The 17,742-nt window shown below is 39.4% G+C and overlaps 4 protein-coding genes across 8 annotated transcripts in view; 3 read left to right on the top strand and 1 right to left on the bottom strand.

The window, feature by feature from the left end:
* Window positions 1–195: 195 nt before the first annotated feature.
* On the top strand, window positions 196–5,414 carry ldah (lipid droplet associated hydrolase). 3 transcript variants are annotated; one of them, XM_017039269.2, is made up of 7 exons: window positions 196–475; window positions 751–891; window positions 1,415–1,549; window positions 1,775–1,944; window positions 2,787–3,027; window positions 3,217–3,299; window positions 4,088–5,414. In XM_017039269.2, the coding sequence occupies exons 2-7, from the start codon at window positions 759–761 to the stop codon at window positions 4,274–4,276; spliced, it is 951 nt and encodes a 316-aa protein (XP_016894758.1). In that variant the 5' UTR covers window positions 196–475; window positions 751–758; the 3' UTR covers window positions 4,277–5,414. The 3 variants fall into 3 exon arrangements, with proteins under 3 accessions (XP_016894758.1, XP_008314750.1, XP_008314753.1); XM_008316528.3 differs by having other exon boundaries at window positions 703–891; window positions 4,088–5,413; XM_008316531.3 differs by having other exon boundaries at window positions 699–891; window positions 4,088–5,413.
* Window positions 4,935–8,424, bottom strand: alkbh1 (alkB homolog 1, histone H2A dioxygenase). 2 transcript variants are annotated; one of them, XM_008316515.3, is made up of 6 exons: window positions 8,199–8,424; window positions 7,564–7,672; window positions 7,167–7,329; window positions 6,798–6,888; window positions 6,459–6,652; window positions 4,935–6,016 (listed from the first exon to the last, which is right to left on the bottom strand). In XM_008316515.3, exons 1-6 carry the CDS (start codon window positions 8,214–8,216, stop codon window positions 5,569–5,571), a joined length of 1,023 nt encoding a protein of 340 aa, XP_008314737.1. In that variant the 5' UTR covers window positions 8,217–8,424; the 3' UTR covers window positions 4,935–5,568. The 2 variants fall into 2 exon arrangements, with proteins under 2 accessions (XP_008314737.1, XP_008314729.2); XM_008316507.2 differs by having other exon boundaries at window positions 8,263–8,422.
* A 145-nt stretch (window positions 8,425–8,569) lies between these two features.
* On the top strand, window positions 8,570–10,657 carry slirp (SRA stem-loop interacting RNA binding protein). The gene is made up of 4 exons (XM_008316493.3): window positions 8,570–8,720; window positions 9,818–9,876; window positions 9,981–10,085; window positions 10,329–10,657. The coding sequence occupies exons 1-4, from the start codon at window positions 8,654–8,656 to the stop codon at window positions 10,389–10,391; spliced, it is 294 nt and encodes a 97-aa protein (XP_008314715.1). The 5' UTR covers window positions 8,570–8,653; the 3' UTR covers window positions 10,392–10,657.
* A 606-nt stretch (window positions 10,658–11,263) lies between these two features.
* Window positions 11,264–17,742, top strand: part of adck1 (aarF domain containing kinase 1) — a 33,033-nt gene continuing 26,554 nt past the window's right edge. The window contains exons 1-3 of one of the 2 annotated variants that reach the window (XM_017034107.2): window positions 11,264–11,515; window positions 12,051–12,190; window positions 13,121–13,204. In XM_017034107.2, the coding sequence (XP_016889596.1) occupies window positions 12,059–12,190; window positions 13,121–13,204 (216 nt within the window). In that variant the 5' untranslated portion in view covers window positions 11,264–11,515; window positions 12,051–12,058. Of the gene's footprint in view, window positions 11,566–12,050; window positions 12,191–13,120; window positions 13,205–17,742 lie in introns of both variants that reach the window. The other variant, XM_017034094.2, reaches the window with a different exon arrangement.

Below are 17,742 nucleotides of genomic sequence, written 5' to 3'. Positions count from 1 at the left end.
ATCATTTAGTGTTGTATGTGTGAATAAACAGTTATGAATTTTTGTATTTATGATTTACTCTCTCAATCAAAAAACCTTATGTAATTATCTTATATACCAAGTAATGTGGAACAAAAATAATAATCCTTCAATACAACATGATGGATCATTTGAAAAAGAGGATTAAAACAAGAATATATCAAAAATAACTAACTGACCAAACAAATGTAATTTTCTTTTCTTTTTTCCCTATAATTGTCTTAGTTTTCTTTGTCTTTTATTTATTTATTATTATATTTTCATACTATTCCATAACTATAGAGGGCAGTGATGCACTTAAATGCCGCATACAACCCACCAAGCCAGCAGCTGACCAATCAGCGTGCAGCACTATGTAAAACAGGAAGTCCTCATGACAACGCAGCACACTAAAGAGCCTGGGAGAATGTCATCAATGAGATCTTAAACCTAGAATTCCTTCTGCTGATTCCTGAAGGTACATTTTTAACACTCGTTAAATTTGCTCTTTAAATGATAAGAAAAGAACACAGTGTGACCGAAGGCGGAATATTGTTTTTAAATGAATGTGGTGCTGCTATTTTGAACATAAACTATTTTAACAAGCGGTATTTTTTTAATGGTGGCCCTTTAACAGTCGTGTTCTTCGTGACTTCTTGTAATTATAACAAATATTTAATTTATCTCCACTACCTGCATAGATAGTTTTTGACAGGCAGCAGACCTTACCTTTGGACCCTGCGGTGTTTACAGCTGCTGAGATGGAGGTCACCGGGAGTAAAGATGAACCTCGGACGGAGTTTATCTACTGCTATGGCGCGAACACCGAGCTCCTCAAGTTTGGATCCTGCCGGTTACAACCCGGACACAAAAACCTCATTCTAATCATCCCAGGTGTGTTTTACATTAACCTGCCTTTTGTAAAAAAAACCCAAAACAATAACGATTGATCTTTTGCTGTACCCAATGGACCGAGAGAAGCAAGCACAGCTTTCATCTTATTAAGTGAACATACGTTATGACATAACGTTGTCATATGTTAGATTAGATTAAATTCAACTTTATTGTCAATGCACATGTCACAGATACAGAGCAACAAAATGTGGATTACATAACTAGAAGTGAAAAAGCAGTAGATTTACATTTGAAATATGTCCAGAGCAACAAAATGTGGATTACATAACCAGAAGTGAAAAAGCAGGAGATTTACATTTGAAATATCTGAATGAGTTAGTGCTAATAATACTGCATGTACAGTTATACACAATAGAAAAAATAATACTGCATGTACAGTTATACACAATAAAAAGTGTTTACTATTATACTATTTTGTTTTATTAGATTTTTTATATATTCCTTTGACTGAGCATCTCTTACATCTATGTGTTCTTTCAAGTATAAATTATAATTTGTGCAGGTAATCCTGGTGTGGTGGGCTTCTACAGGACCTTCATGCAAACACTTTATCGCACATTTGACTGTAGACACCCAGTGTGGGCCATAAGCCATGCAGGCCACTGTATACCCCCAGACTCCATGGACATGATTGAAGGTATGGATTGTTGTCTGTCTGTGCTCTGTTCAAAACAGTCGTCACAAACTCATTAAGAATATTGTTCTAATTCTATTTTAGTTTTATATTACAAATTAGTCTTTGTACAGTAATTACACTTTATATTACAAAGTCTCCAGACTTCAGAATTCTTGGTCATAAATATTGACACAGCCTCCGACCTGTGACTGTTGATTCGTCTCCTTTTGTCCTTCCTTCGTGCAGATGGCTCCTCAGCAGTAGAGCGTGATGTGTTTGGTCTCGTTGGACAGATTGAGCACAAACTAGCCTTCCTCAAGAAACATGTTCCCAGAGAAACCAACCTCATCCTGATTGGCCACTCCATCGGCTGCTACATTATTCTGGAGATGATGAAGAAAGACCCAGAGCTCAAGGTTAGTCACAAACCTTGTGTCTATACACGACAGTGCTGTGACCCACACCATGTCACCATTATAAACAAACCCCCCCTAAATAATGAAGGTCTGGAAAACTGGAGTTGTGTGAGTTTTCTAGAAGACGCTTTACCTTTCAATTATAGTAAGAACAGTCTTTAGTTTTGACTGCTATTAATTATAAATGCTAAATTATTATTATTTAAAAGCAACCCAAATAACTCCACTTTTTTTAGACCTACATTCCTGAGAATGATCTGAAAACGTTTTGGTCCACAGGCCAATGAGGTTTAAAATTTGACGGTTCATTATTGGTTTGATGTAGAATGTTTTGGGTAACAAAATATAAATAACATGTACAGTATTGATCCAAAACCCTGAAAGAAAATTTGGCATATTTGATGTCTGCCGCCATCTAGTGGCATTAACTGAAATTACAATCAATATGGATTGGATTACAAAGTCCAGCGCACCATATGTGGTCCATGAACCGTAGTTTGCCTACATCTGAGTTAACCTCACTAAAAAATGCTGTTTTTCAAGTATGATTTTAATGCCAAATGTTCTTTTAAGGACAGTGCAGATGTTTCTTGGTTTCATGTTGGCAGTTGTTGCAAATTGTTCTACTTTTATTTTCCATTTTATGACTTAATTATGACAGCACATTTTGAGTTCTGCCTGGAACAGGATGCAGCCTTACTTTGGTGAAATACTAAGTTAAATGACTTGAAATCTCTGTTCACGATCACAATTGTTCCATCTCCCACACTTTGTACCATGTGACCAGAAAATTCTATGGTTCATTTGGCTGACAAGTGACTTGTCATTTGATTTTGATACAGGTTCTCAGAGCTGTCATGCTGTTTCCTACCATCGAGCGCATGGCTCAGACTCCTCAGGGGAAGGTCATGACACCGGTGCTGTGTCAGCTGCGGTATCTGGGCTACCTGCCACTCTTCCTGCTCTCTCTGCTACCTGACAGCTTAAAATACAGCCTGATTAAACTGGTGCTCAGTGGCATCCACTCCTTGGACCTGAGCGTGATCCGACCCACTGTCAGTCTGCTCAATGGAGACTGTGCAGGTTGGTATAACTGTTGTTGTTGTTTCTGTGTCCAAAAAAACCCAGCATTGTTATCGACCCACAGTACTGTGTTCAGAAGTGAATGAATGAAGTTCTATACTAACTGGTCTTGAAAAAAGCAAAAACAAGAGGATGTCATCCAAATCTCTTTTTAAAACAGTAAAATCAGTGTTTTCTTTTTCTTTCAAGCCAATGCTATGTATATGGGTGGCCAGGAAATGAAGGCAGTTCTGGACAGAGACAACAGAACCATCAAGGAAAATCTTGACAAGGTGAGAGGACGCACATGTTGTTTTGTACAGTGATTATTTCCCTATTTATAGAATGACTCAGAATTTTGATGTTTAACTCAAAACAGTGATTGGACCAGGAGCACCTCAGATAAAGTTGAATATGTTTTATATATAAAGAAAGAGCCTCATGTTGAGGTAGACGTTCATATGGAGCTGCCCCATCATGGTCAGCTCATAGAAATGCAAAAAGTTCAAAATTTCAAGTTCAAATGTTGTTTTAATAATTTACCACTGACTGAAAAGTCTGTTCAGATTTTAGTTTTTTTTAGTGGAAAAATTCTACTGTAGGTTTTCAACCTAGGATTTCATTAATTACAACGACAATGGCCTAATAAACCAGGTCATTACATCTGAATTGTCCAGAACCACTTGTCCACCCGGGGGACGGGAGAAAACATATGTAACTCCAAGCGTTGAATCTGACCCATGACTCGATTCCAAAATAAACAAAAAATAATGTTTGACAGACATTTGATTTATTTTGAGTGTCCGGCCCCAAGGTGTCTGTCCAGAAAAATGTTGGCCCTCCAGCAGATAGTTTGTAACCCCTACAATAATCATCATATATTGTGTTATGTCTTGTACTAATAAGAGAGAGTACAGGCATACAGTACTTATAGAACTACTGTAGAGTTTCCATCAGTTAGCCTATTTAAAGATGTCCTTCATAGCCAGCTTCCTAGACACTGATGCTGCTGCTGATCAGCATTACTGTGTCAGTAGCTCTGGACACAGTGCTTGTTTTAAAATGCGTTTTGTCTTTCCAGATAATATTTTACTATGGAGCTAAAGACCACTGGTGTCCTGTGCAGTATTACCTGGACATGAAACAGGACTTCCCTCATGGAGACATCAGACTGTGTGAGAGGGAATTCCGTCACGCTTTTGTCCTGGATGCAGGAAGTGAGGTTTCCAAGATGGTGGCTGAATGGATCCATGGAGATTTAAGGACATGATCCCTGGACAGGTCGGCGACCACAGTTCTGACTTGACATTAAACTCTTCAATAAGAAGTGAAATGTCGAAAAAACCTGAGGAGGTCCAGTTTCCTACGTCTGAACTTCTTGGGATTTCCAAAAACGATTTAGTAAATAATACAACTACAGATAGTTTACTTACTGTAACTGATCAAATGACCTGGATGACTGAGAACCTGACTGCTAATCTGAAGAAGATGGAGATGTTTTAATCTATGGCTCTACCTTTACAGCCATGTTCAAGAGAATCTAGCATAGGGGTCTCAAACTCCTGGTCTGGGGGCAACTTTCAGTCCGCAAACATCTACATCTGACCTGTAGCTGAGTGTCAGTAATAATTTTGCCCTTGATGTAGTTTTTATTTATATATATTTTTTCAATGATCAAAAATACTATTAATATATATTTTTACAAGCTGTTTATGCTGTAGTAATATACAGTGTAAATATATACAGTGTTTCTAAAATGTCTTGGTTTTATTGAATTTGCACTGATGTGACCCTCCAAGGAATTGCCCATGGCAGCAGTGGCCCCCAGTTCATTTGAGTTTCAGACCCCTGCTTCAGAGGGACCATTCAGTTTTAGGGACCAGTGTGAATGAGGATGTGGATAAAATACTTCAACTTCAACACTGACGACAACTGACATTTTAATTTAGATGATTGTTTAGCAAATACAATATAAAATATGTTGTAATTGGTTTAAGTCCCTTCCCAACATCCAATGTTGAACAGCACTTCCTTTTACATGTCACTGTTACTTCTATTTAATAATGAGTGTCATTAATTTACAACAAGCATCTGTTTGTGTTCACCTTCACACTTCAACTTCCAACCATTTGTCTGCATCAGTGATTCCCAACCTCTGTCCAGCGTACCATGGAAAATGATCCAATTTCACTTGATTGGTCTGAAAACAATTATTAATTTACTGCAGGTGATTTGTCTTCATTTGTCTGTACTATAGTGACAGGCAGATCAATTATTCTTCCACTAGAGGGCAGCAGTAAAAAAATGTCATTGATTGTTGAGGTTGTGTGTCTTTCTTCAATTCCTGAATGTATATCAGTGCTGTATCCGACTAAACAGGCCCAGGTTCAAGTGTAATATTTATACACTTAATATATACAATTGAAGGACATTTTTGTTTGGTGATGTGCCATAGGATTTTATCTAATGTGAAATATGTGTCGTAGGGAAACACTGCTGTATAGTAAAACAGATAAAGCAGAAGTCATGTGAACTCTGGTATGTGTAGTGCTGTGGTTTGATTCACGTCTGTTCACTGTCAGAGTGTGTGCTGCCACTCCTCTTTCTCTTCATGTCCTCTCTGTCCGGTGTGTCATGGTACGAGTCCGTCTCCTCTACATTAGTTCTTTTAGAAAGGGATGGTGAATCTGGGAAGCACTGTCCAGGACCCAGCACCTGCCTGACGGTCACATTCACTCTCGAGCTCTGGATGTACCTGGAGCACACGGTCCAGTCCGGCTCAGACACCTGCTCCACCACCGTGTTGTTGTGCAGGGATGGACTCAGGCTGCAGCCTTCCTTGTCTAGCATGGATTGGCCCCCTGGTGGTGGCACAATGCGTGGCACTGCGTGGTAAAGCAGACGACTGTGTCCTGACATGACCATCACATCTCCACTGTGCATGTACATGGCAACAGGTGGGTCCTGTCTCTGTGTACCACCGAGCAGGAAAATTGCTGACTGGCCAAAACTGTTAGGAAAACAAAGAACAGTAAAACCTTGACCTTTCTATTGAAGTGATACTGAGTACAGTACAGGGGGTCCTCGGTTTATGGAGTCCTCAAACCTACAGTGTTCTGAAGTTACGTCTCTGTAAATTTATTGAGAAGGTGTTGTTAAATCATTCCGATGTACGGTGTTTAAAATCGCCATCTAGTTTGCCTGGGAACGAGTTGGCAAGCAGAGTGGACGAGTACGTTGTCACATGGCACTATACTTGGTGTAAATCAGACTTCTGATGTTTTTATGTCCTAGATTATAATGTCACCACTGTGTTAGAGTAGGTGAGTGACATACAGTAGCTACTGATGTACAGTATGTGAGTTCTGGCGAAAATCGGGTTTTCGTTGCCGAGTGGGAATAGAACTCTGAGGAAGTCGAGGACCCTGTAACACAGTGCTGGTGACTCTCACCTTAATGACAGCAGAGGTCTGCTGTGGTCCAGTTCAGATTCATCCACATGGATCCCCAGAGAGGAATCAGACCTGTAGTAGTTAAGAATTCCAGCCTCTGCCTGGAATCCTGGAAAACCACAGGCAGCACTTATTTTCAAGGACAACAGGTGGAGGTCAGCTGGGAAGGCAGTGTGGTGGTTGGCAGAATAAGTCTGTGGGAGGGGGCATCACAGAAACCATTACTGTGAAAATCTGTAGGTGGAGATCTGACGGGATTTCAGATAAAAGTGTAGCACACAGATTGACAGGCTGGTGTGTGTGTGTGTGTGTGTGTGTGTGTGTGTGTGTGTGCGGCACCTTGGTTTCCCAGTTGTAGTGATATCCCAGAGTGACCCAGCGCAGCTTCTCCAGCAGAGTCTTTGGTTCTTTCCTTCCAGACGGAGGATGACTGTGAGGTGAAACACACAGAAATAACAAAACTGCCTTTTCTTTAAACCGTGATATTTGATTAATTTGACATTGTCACTGTGTAGTATTTCACTTTTACGCACACTTTTATTTTTATGGTCTTATTTACAGTGCACAAGTTTTGTAGTGTGGCCAGTTTCAAAGTCAATACTTCATATTTAAAAAAAAACAACAACCAAGGATTGGTTTAAGTCAGTATTGATCAGAAATACAGGACGGTAGTTAACCGTTAGTCTCAGTGGGTAAAGTCACTCTCACCTGAGACTTTGTAAACTCTTGCCCCAGATGTCCTGTGTGTCCGAGGGCGACATGTGCATGTCCAGGTTGCAGATGTTAGGTTTCTGAGGGTAGGTCTTCAGACACTGTCTGACCCAGAAGGACTGAGAGCCACTCAGGAATGGATTGGAGATGACCAGGAACCCTGAACAACAAATACATGTCGTCAACTAAAGACGGAAACAGGAAATCGTACAAGTACTAATATATTTTCTTGGCTTGTTTACAATTTTTTTTTTCCATGGGTGAAACCAAACTGATTGCGCCACATAGATGTTTTTAAAAGCCTTTTACTACATTTGTAGTTTGTATTCACCACAACACTGTTCTTAACAGTGGTGAATATGTTGTCGTCTTTCTCTCTCTCCATTATGTTTACCTGGGTAACCCTGCAGACCGAAGGCTCTCCAGTCTCTGACAGGCTGTAAACCAACCCTGGCGGCCTCTTCATCAGTCACATTGGCTAAGTTCAGTTTCACTGGAACTACCTGGTAGTAACACAGACACAGATACAGCTAAAGGAATCATGAGGTCTACATAGCAACTTCACCGCCACCAATTCATTCCAGGTTATGTGTGACAGTAGTCAGACTGAAACCAATGATGGATGTTATTTAGGGCTATTGATTCTTGGGGGAGTCTAACTTCACCTGTGTATCGCCAATAATTACTCAGTATAGTCGATGCTTGATATGTATACTTCTTCTGTAAATTGACTTTTTGATCCCCTGGGTGAAACTGCTTAGTTTCCCAGGTGAATACCTGACCAGACTCTTTAGGATAATCGGGTCATACAGCCCCTGACCCTATAAAAGATTTACATTTTACCAGAAAAAAAGCATGAATGTGGGGTTGTTTGAACCACAGGAGGGACTCGTCTCACTGTGTCTGTGTTGTTTCAGCCGTGAGGGTCGAGCCCTGGATGGTATCGGTTCGTGTGTACATAACTGATTGATTACTGATTAAACATATATCAGCTTGACATGTGTTTAAAGAATAAAACGCAATACTGACACTTATGTCACGTGACATTTGTCAATGCATGTATTTCTTCTCTTCCTTGTCGTCTTCCTCTCACCCTTTCATTGTGCGCGCCTCTGGAGAAGTCAATGATAGCGCTGAAATCTGGCGGAGGGTCTCTTCTCTTGTAATATTTAAATATTTTACGAAAAGCATCTTCTCCACTCTCCACTATGGAAGCCGCCATTTTCGGCGATGCCATCTTTTCTTTGGTTGTATATGTGCTGCTTACACGCATTAATGTTTAAGGGCTGCCCTCTACTGGTTAAAATTAAATACGCACAGGTTTCCACTCGTTATCGATAACTGTCAATTTTAACCACAGGATGGCAGCATTACGCCTGTTGAGGTTCAATCTGCCTACTTTGGGGACGAAGAAGTCACGGATACAACTTTGACTTATGACGTAGAGGTACGTCACAAGTCAAAGTTGAATCCAAGGACGAAATATGGCGGCGTCGGCTAGAAAAGTTACTGCGATGTTTGTGTCTAAAATACCATGGACCGTGTCAAGTAGTGAGTTTATTCAAATATTCACGTGTATTTCAGGATCAGCACCAATACAGGAACACGTCGTTATAGTTTGATGACTTGTAAATGGGGTTTTGCATCCAAGGTTCGATATATGGGGCTGCGCATGTGAGGAGAGGTGTGCTGTCAGAGTAAGACACATTATGCAGATATTTCAGCCACAGAAACAAAAAATTGCTGTAGTTAACCTAAAAGAGTATTTACATTCTAATTATTGTTTATTGTTTTAAGTCTTGAGTCTTTGGCATAACGCGTTCTGTTATTAAACTGCTTTACGATACAATCTTTGGGGTTAGACGAAATGAATATTTGAGGATTTAAAACGATTTAAGTTCAATAAAGGCATCTACTATTCTCGGGTGAAACTTTGAATGGGTTAAAACGGTGTACTAAGTGTAAAGTCACCCTTCGGTGTGCTCCTTGATTTTGAAATCACACTTCGAAATGGAAAGAAAAACACAGTTAAGCGTCATTTATTTACAATATTAAAAACTCAACTGTAGGATGATCGGTGATTATTGCGTATTATTTGTCAAAATATTTTCCTATAAAATAAAAACGAACTAAAGATTGCAAAATAGCTTTAAGTAATGCTGCACACGCGACTAAAACATACGAGTGAATGTTTCATAAATAAATATCTAATAAATAGCAGAATGTTAACGATAGAATAAAGTTTCCAGGTTTTTAAAAAAAATAATCGTTCTATTTTAAAGGGACGCATGTTCTTTTTCAACGAGGTTGAGGATAGGTGTCCAAAACAAACCTGCAGCTTGGCTAAACTGAGCTGAGCTACGTGCTATATGAAGCAGCTTGACATATTTGTTCAGGTGGTTACCAGGGGTTGGAAACAACGAGTTTAGATTTAGTTTAGTTGTTTGAAATTAACGGGTAATTTAGAAAAAAAAGGATAAAACGGAATTAATCTGTGCTTAACAGTGGTTATTTGTTTTTTGTGTTAAGTTATAAAACAAACAGCAGCTAAATCTACTTATATACATTTAACACACGGATGTCATTAGGGCAATTGGTGAAGAAATGTTGTTGGATAAAACTTAACGTAAAATATTTTTATTTTGCAGAGGAATTAAGGGAACATTTCGGGAAGTTTGGTAAAGTAAGGATGTGTCGACTCCCATTTGTAAGTAGTCTCCATCTTCTCCACTGATCCTAATCTAGCAGGTTTTTACAGCCTGTAAAAAAGAGTTGCACTTGTGTCTGAGTGTTTTTTGTGTGCGATATCAGGATAAAGAAACAGGCTTCCACAAAGGCTTCTGCTGGATTCAGTTCAACAAAGAGGAAGAACTGGTCAAAACCCTCCAGGAGAAACATATGCTGGAAGGAAGAAAGGTGCATATTATGTCCCCATTAGCATGACTACCACGAGAAAACCTTCATCATTTCAATGTCTGTGCTTTATATGTTTATTTCTATGTTTTTTTTTAACGTGTTGCCCCTTTGTTAAACCTTTAAATATTCTATTACAATAAGTGAAATATTGGCCTGTGTTCAGTTGCAACCTTTACCAACTGTTCATAGATTCTATGCGTCATCACATACTGATTGATTTCTTCTTTTCCTTTTTGTTCTCAGATCAACGTTCAGAGGAACATAGGCAACTCGTTTGAAACAGAGAAAGGCAACTATCATGACTAAAGCTTCTGCCATCTCTGTCCAGCATGTTGCTCTTATTATTTTTTGTATGTTTTCCAGAGTATGTTTCCTTTTTCCTACAACATTGGTGACTTTGGATGCTTTACCTCTTGCTGTTTATTGTTTTTTCCGGGTATAATTATTTATTGTTACAGAGCTGAGCATTCTGAACCTTACTCTAATACACCATCAGTGTCAACTTCATCATAAGTTGCCACATTATTCTTCTCATTTCCAATGAATGGCAATAAAGCGTTTAAATGTCCTTACATGTTGTGTTGTGTTGTTTATATTATGTAACTGTTGCATGTACAAAAGAATTAAATGTTTTAGCAACATTTTAGGACCTTAAGCAGAAACTAAGTTCAAATTACCTGATAATATATGAAAAAGATTTGCAGAATTAAAAACAAGTGTAAAAATGATGATATGCATTTAATGTTTTGTGTTGGTGTGCTGTGTCACAGTGACAAGGAGTTCACTTTCCTTATGGCAAATAGACAATACAAGTTTGGAACATTAGCAGATGATAATGATCTGTAATAATTCACAAAACTTCATAGTTTTTTAATGACAGTTAAAATACAAAAGCAAAAAGGTAATAACATTTCCCTTTGTGGGACAAATAAGGGGCTAAATTATTATTATTGTTATTATTATAAATTACATTTAAATTGATTTTTCCATAGACCTATTCAAATAAATGTACAGTCAAATACCTTTAGTACGATGTTCATTTTTCAATGACAAATATTCATATACAAACATAAATTTGGGTTTCATAAATACCTCTTTCACGTGCCTCTGGTAACAGCGGATCACGGTGTGACGCGTTAAAGTGACGTCATGACAGCGACCCCTTGTTTGTAGTTTTAGCGTGTTTAACGTCGACTCATACAAGATTATTAGTTGGGTGTGTTTTCACCCAGACCCCCTGCTGTGGACAGTATAAAAGTTATCTCTTTGCATGTGGGGGGTTATTTAGCGAAGAGGCTAAAGGCTAGGTGGCTAAAGACTAGGTGGCTGCATTGGTTTTCATTCATTTGAACTCCATTACCCACGATTCTCCCACACAGTCGGGGTCAAAACAAAACCGGCAAGCAAAAGACAGCAGTGTGGAGAACCTGGTGAGTTTATGTAACCAACCTTACATGTCAACGCGTCGGCGTGGAAGCAGGTAAAACTTGTTTCCGTCATTTTCGTGTTAAAACATATTGTTACTGTGGTTAATAACACGCGTGATAAGTAGTCTGTGACGCTGCCGCCAGATAAAACACATTCACGTGTTTACAAATGTCACACCGATGCAGCACAATCAAATCTTTACCATGTTTGACAGAAAAAAACTCGTTCAGGTTTGTAACACACAGCTCTGCTGTTCGTAGTACGTGTTCCGAAAAGATGACACATAAAGGCTACATGTGAAACCTGTCCTTTCTCGTCAAATGTAGCCCACGTAAGTGACAGCTAATATGAATGTAAATGCTAACCGGTGAACCTATGGGACACTTGGACAGACAACAGTGGGATTCCAACGACTGTCTTTACTTATGAACCCGAGGCAGCCATTGTCATGGTGTTAAGAAGTACCACTAGTAGATAATAGCAACTTATTTTGTTGAAAGCGATGCCAAATCACGTGTTTTTTCCTGCCCCCCACAGTGCCTTCGATGGCTGGTCCTCTCCTCAGGGTCTCCACCCTTGCTACAGGAGTGTTGGCCTCATCTGGACTTTATCTGTACAGCCGAAAACTTGACTTCAATGACCTAAGTCTCGTCCGCTTCAGCAGAGCTGCAGCTATCGTGAGTTAACCAGGGGTTTAGACCAGGGCTGGCAAACTCAAACTCACAGTGGGCCAAAATTAAAAACTGGGACGAGGTCACGGACTGAACTTAATATTTATTGAAAAATGTATGGCAATTGTGCATGTTTTTCCTTTTCTCCATATATGTAATGTTAAATAAATCAACCGAAGCTAAATATTACAAACACATGAGAAATCAAATTTGGAATAAAACACACATAAGTGGTATTTGTTTCTTATTATGTCTCTTTATCTGTGGTCTTTTGAGGTTCCTTTAAAGGTAAATCTTTTTTTCACAGGCCAACAACAAAAAAACTAAACAACATAGTGCATATAATATAGTGCATACATACTACAAATCCTGCCATCATATATGGGCAATATACTGACGGGCCAACTGTTTGCCACATTTAATATGATCTCGTGGGCCATATATAATTACACTGTGGGCCAGATTTGGACCCCTGGCCTGAGTTTGACACATGTGGTTGTGAAGTTGTAAACTGTGGATTCAAAGTATCTACTAATTGTCTTAGAGATATGTACAATACGCAAACACCCATCTCGATATCGGATATTGAACATCTGAAATTGACTAAGCCAGAGGCGGGCAAACTCTGCAGCTCATGGACAAAAATGAGGTTCAAAAATTGTCCGGCGTGCAGGGTCAGTATTGGTTGGATGTAGAATGCTGAATGAAATTATTTAAATAAAATGTACAAGATAATAATTTAAATAAATTCAATTTCAATAATTTAGCACATTTGATGTCTGCCGCCATCTAGTGGCATCAACATAAATTACAGCCGATATGTTGTAATGGGTCTTTACTATACGTTGTATCAACATTCTCGGTTCAAATCCATATCTTCTCAATAACATTTTATTTTAATGTTAACCTTGAGTTCTCCACGTGTTGTTTTTGCAGACAGCAGCTATCAGCTATGACTATTTCACTGCCTTCAAACATGTGGAATACGGTACAGAGGAGTACTGGGATCTCAAGTCCAAGGTAGATGAGCATGATTTTATTACTGTTATGTTTCTAAGTACTTAAAATTGAAAATGTACATGTTATATTTATTTTTGGAAAAAATAGATATGGAAACTGTTACCCTTCTTCAAAAGTGTTTAAATAATTAACATTTGTATATTGATTACTAATCAGAAGACAAGGATGATACAAGTAAATGCCAGCTGATACACCGTTTTTAAACAAGGTGTTTGTTTAAAGGCCACAGTTGAGTCAGCTTCACTCGAGAGAGCAGTGATGTAAAGGTCAGAAACCACCAGCTTCTGCTGGAGCCAGGCTTGAGGAGCACTGTTCACACACACACACACACTCCCAAACACTGTGTGCCCTCTCGAGCTCTGTTGGTCAAGCCTGGCTTCACACACTGATTAGAATTAATCTGTGGTGCATTTAAAACAGAGAGGAGTTTTGCCTCGTGATTATAATGAAGCCACAGAGCTGAAGTGATAGTAACTCCACACTGGCCTCACGTCTCTATGCTTGGACGAAATGGAATAAACAAAAAGATCTGTGTGACCAGAATATGAATAACCACACAAACAAACTGGTCCTATAGTCAATGCAGTATGAAAAATAAATCAATTCGGTCGCAGACAGATGGAAAGTATAGAGAGAAAAGTAAAACAAAAGGCCCCGCCTTGCAGCTTTGGTACTTAACCAGTCGAATAAAGCTATGACAGATCAACATAAGGCCCGTCCTTCATCAGGGGTCACCACACTGGTTGTCCACATGGTGAATCAGTTTGGGACGAAGAGTGAATTATAATGAAGAATGTACTGTGGCAGCAAGACATCACTAGGCCTCGCACCATTTCTAAATAAGAATGACTGAATGAATGAAAGTGAAAGTGAACTCCTGTCACTGTGACACAGCTCTTCACTGCCCACAACCAACTGTGACCTCTGTTTTTAACCCATCACCACAGTGAACAGTGGGCAGCTTTAAGAGCACATGCTCAGAGCACCTCAGTGGGAACTTGGCAGCTGGTGGACTCAAACCTGAAACATTCCGGACCTAAGTCTGCTTCCTTTAACCACTAAGCCACCATTATGTCGTGTAGTAATTAGTGATGGCTGGATCTGATACTCAGGATCAGTATCGAACATCAAAGGATACCACTATAACCCGTCCGATCCGATACCTAGCCCAAATGCCCAGTGGGTCAGAAGGACCTGTAACGTGGGTGTTCTTCAATGCCCCAGCTGTGTGTTTGTTTCTTGTGAGCCACAGTTGCCTTCACAGTTAATGTGCTCTTGTTCCTACATCTCTTATTCCTGGTTGTTAGAGTGTGTCACCGTATGCATGTCTGGCAGCAGCACAACCGAGCTTCTTTCAAAGCCTGTAATGAAGAGCTTTTTTCAGAGCCCACTCAGGCAGCCACTCTCCCAGGCTCATCAAAGGCTGCCTTGAATGATCTGAGGGGCCATTTAGAGCCAATTAGAGTGTATCACAGAATAAGCACAGGAGAACTCTGAACTCTGCAGAATAGGGAGAGAAACACTGTCTGCAATCAAAGGATGGATACACTTCTTCTTCTTTTAGTCTCATTCCAGCCTAAGGAATGCATCTGGTCCACTTGTGTGAAGTGCTACAGTAAACAACACACTCGCCTGTTGCACCACTTCCAGCAAATCCCAATTATGGAACAAACATTTCTGTGTAATTTTAAAAGCATATGTCCTCTAGGAATTTGACATTTGATGTTTTTACTTCTTCATTATCCATGGTTTAATGTACATTTTGGTTGGTCGTCTCCATGCCTTCTAAAGTCAGTTTAAGAATGGGTTTTTAGAACATGAGACGTCAAGAGGAATTGACGTCTAAAATGACGTCAAGATGAATGGATTCATAATTAATATCAGCTCACAGGAACTAAGCACTGCTGCGGCATCTTGTGGTTAACGGTACTGCACTAGTATCTGTACTGGGCCTGATACTTGTACTTTACGTAATACTTGAAAACATGCCGAGTGAGCGACCAAATACTCTTTTCACTACAAGCAGCTGATCTCAGGTCAGCCTCTGTTGTGTGTCTTTTCTACTGCAGTTCAGTGTCATTGACCTCAGGAGTCGTTTATTTAAGGTCAGCAATGTCAGCAGTTTAAGGTACTTTTAAAACTAAGATTTATTTTTCTTTTGAAAGACACGACCAAGTCCCACTGTAACCTACACACTGTACTCCTACCCTCCTATGTACTGTAGGTGACGCTGCCCTGTAGCCCGTTGGTAATTTATTGATACCCAGGTATTTTGCAGCTTCTGTTCCCTATAGAAATGGATGCTGCGTTCTCGCGGAATATTTGATTTTATTCAGTATTTGAGATTTCCATCTTCTACAAATGGCAACCAATATATTGCATAGCACAGATTCATTATCTTTTTATAATCCCAACTACTTGTATTCCAAGTATTACTTACCGTTACTTCACCTCACAGTTCTACCGTCTCATTCCTCTGCATTCCTTGCCTTTCGTCTTCCTAGACACTCTGTTCACATCTGTACAGATGAGACTGATAAGACGACAAAAGGACGAGAGAAATAAAAAACACAATAAGAGAAAGTGAGAGAGATGTTTTTCTCTGTCTAAAGTCTAGACGTTTGTTTGTTTTTTTTCTTAATGTGAGTTTTGATGAATGATGTTCTGTTTGACGTTTTGATTGCTGTTCTCTAAACTCAATTAAGGTTAAAAAAAAAAAGTGATTTTTCTCTAAACTCAATTAAGGTTAAAAAAAAGTGATTTTCTTTTCTACAAAAGTAACAGTACACCACCTTTGAAATATTTACTCCAACCATGATCAACAACTCCCAACATTCTGACCAGAGTAGAATAAACATTCACTGTAGTCTTTGAGTGCAGGGCAGATTGAAAGCAAAAGAAAAATGTTTGTGTTTATAAAATGTTTTGTAGGCCGGTGTGTGTCATGGGTTTGGAAAGGCTTTTACTTTGAGGGGGGTCAAACTCAGTTTCACCAGGGGCCACATCAGCAATACAGTTCCCATTGAAGGGCCGGTTGTAAATGGAAGACCACGGACCAGTACCAGTCCGTAGGTCATTTGGTACTGGGATGCAGTGGGTTGAAAAAAATTTACTTATTTTTGACTAATTTACTTTATTCTAAATCCAGTAATTTACTTTCTTTATTTAAAGATAATCTGGCAATAATAGGTCATTCAGATACAAACAGAATAGAGTCTAAAAGATGTTTTATTTTTAAAATGTATTAATCCTTTAATACTCAGCACCTGTACTGGTCTGTAGTAACGGGTGGTACTGGCTGAACAGTCCTGGGAACAAGGTTGGGGACCACTGGTATAGATGAACTACTCCATAACAGACTAATACATGTAATAAAACAACTTTTATTTACTTAGATTAAGAAACTCTGGTGCATGGAGCTCTCGCGGGACACACAAAACGGCTTGGTGGGCCGTATTAGGCCCCCGAGCCTTGAGTTTGACACGTGGCCTACGGTGTTGAGCTGAAGTGAAAGCATTGATTCTCTCAGCAGATACATTTACTACATTCTAATGTGCTTGTCTCTAGGGCTGGAACTAACAAGAACCTTTTTCTTGATTATTGATCTAGTTTCATATTTACTCCTTAATTGAGTTTGACACGTGGCCTACGGTGTTGAGCTGAAGTGAAAGCATTGATTCTCTCAGCAGATACATTTACTACATTCCAATGTGCTTGTCTCTAGGGCTAGAACTAACAAGAACCTTTTTCTTGATTATTGATCTAGTTTCATATTTACTCCTTAAAGTGCAGATATTATTAAAAAAAAAAAAATCGGTGTCTAACGCTGATATCATGAAATGTTTTGGTTTTGACGTATTACCTGCATTACTGCATTACCGTGCAGTAAAGACCCCGACCGAACAAAAAAAAAATTATAGTCATTAATTATTCTTTAATGAATAGTCCCTACAACCTCTTGACTTGTACCACAACTAATACTACAACCGCTTACAGTGACCGGTTGTTATGATGCCTATCAGGGTATCATCATGACGTCAACACATCTGACAGACTTCACCATAAACATTTTTAGAAATGTAATGTTTAAAATTCTTTACGGGATATTACAGCTTACCACCAGCAGATGGCAGTACCACATGCCTCCACTTGCACAGCAGCACAACAGTTTTCCAAAATAGATTTTAAATTCAGAGATTAGTATCCACCAACTCTTGCCAGGTCGTGTCTGCTCTGGTGACACGCAGTGAGAACAGCTGACATTAATGAGCTCATGTCTGCAGCCTACTGGCCAAACCAGTGTAATGTGAGACAATCCCATACAGATGTGAGCAGTGGAGGGCCTTCGACATTTGCTTCTCACCTGCTGATCCTTAGATCATTGGTTCAGGCTGATTACCAGCAGCCCAGGCCACAGATACTGGGTTCCTCAGTATCTGTGTGTTCTGTCGCTTTGTTACTGCAGGTGAAGGAAGGAAAGTGAGTACACACACTCACACACTCACACATACATATATATATTTGTATAATTCTGAAGC

The sequence above is a fragment of the Cynoglossus semilaevis genome, chromosome 1, assembly GCF_000523025.1.
Source record: "Cynoglossus semilaevis isolate Cse_v1.0 chromosome 1, Cse_v1.0, whole genome shotgun sequence".
In the NCBI taxonomy this organism is placed as follows: domain Eukaryota; kingdom Metazoa; phylum Chordata; class Actinopteri; order Pleuronectiformes; family Cynoglossidae; genus Cynoglossus; species Cynoglossus semilaevis.
The sequence above is the reverse complement of the archived record's forward strand: the minus strand, read 5'-3'. Positions and strand labels throughout refer to the sequence as shown.

Coding starts and splice junctions, on each gene's coding strand:
- ldah (XM_017039269.2), top strand. CDS start 759: ATGGAGGTCACCGGGAGTAAAGATGAACCTCGGACGGAGTTTATCTAC. Junction 892..1,414: donor CCTCATTCTAATCATCCCAG/GTGTGTTTTACA, acceptor TAATTTGTGCAG/GTAATCCTGGTGTGGTGGGC. Junction 3,300..4,087: donor TCAAGGAAAATCTTGACAAG/GTGAGAGGACGC, acceptor TTGTCTTTCCAG/ATAATATTTTACTATGGAGC.
- alkbh1 (XM_008316507.2), bottom strand. CDS start 8,406: ATGGCATCGCCGAAAATGGCGGCTTCCATAGTGGAGAGTGGAGAAGAT. Junction 6,653..6,797: donor ACTACAACTGGGAAACCAAG/GTGCCGCACACA, acceptor CCCCTCCCACAG/ACTTATTCTGCCAACCACCA. Junction 6,017..6,458: donor AGACCTCTGCTGTCATTAAG/GTGAGAGTCACC, acceptor TTTTCCTAACAG/TTTTGGCCAGTCAGCAATTT.
- slirp (XM_008316493.3), top strand. CDS start 8,654: ATGGCGGCGTCGGCTAGAAAAGTTACTGCGATGTTTGTGTCTAAAATA. Junction 8,721..9,817: donor ACCATGGACCGTGTCAAGTA/GTGAGTTTATTC, acceptor TTTATTTTGCAG/AGGAATTAAGGGAACATTTC. Junction 10,086..10,328: donor ATATGCTGGAAGGAAGAAAG/GTGCATATTATG, acceptor TTTTGTTCTCAG/ATCAACGTTCAGAGGAACAT.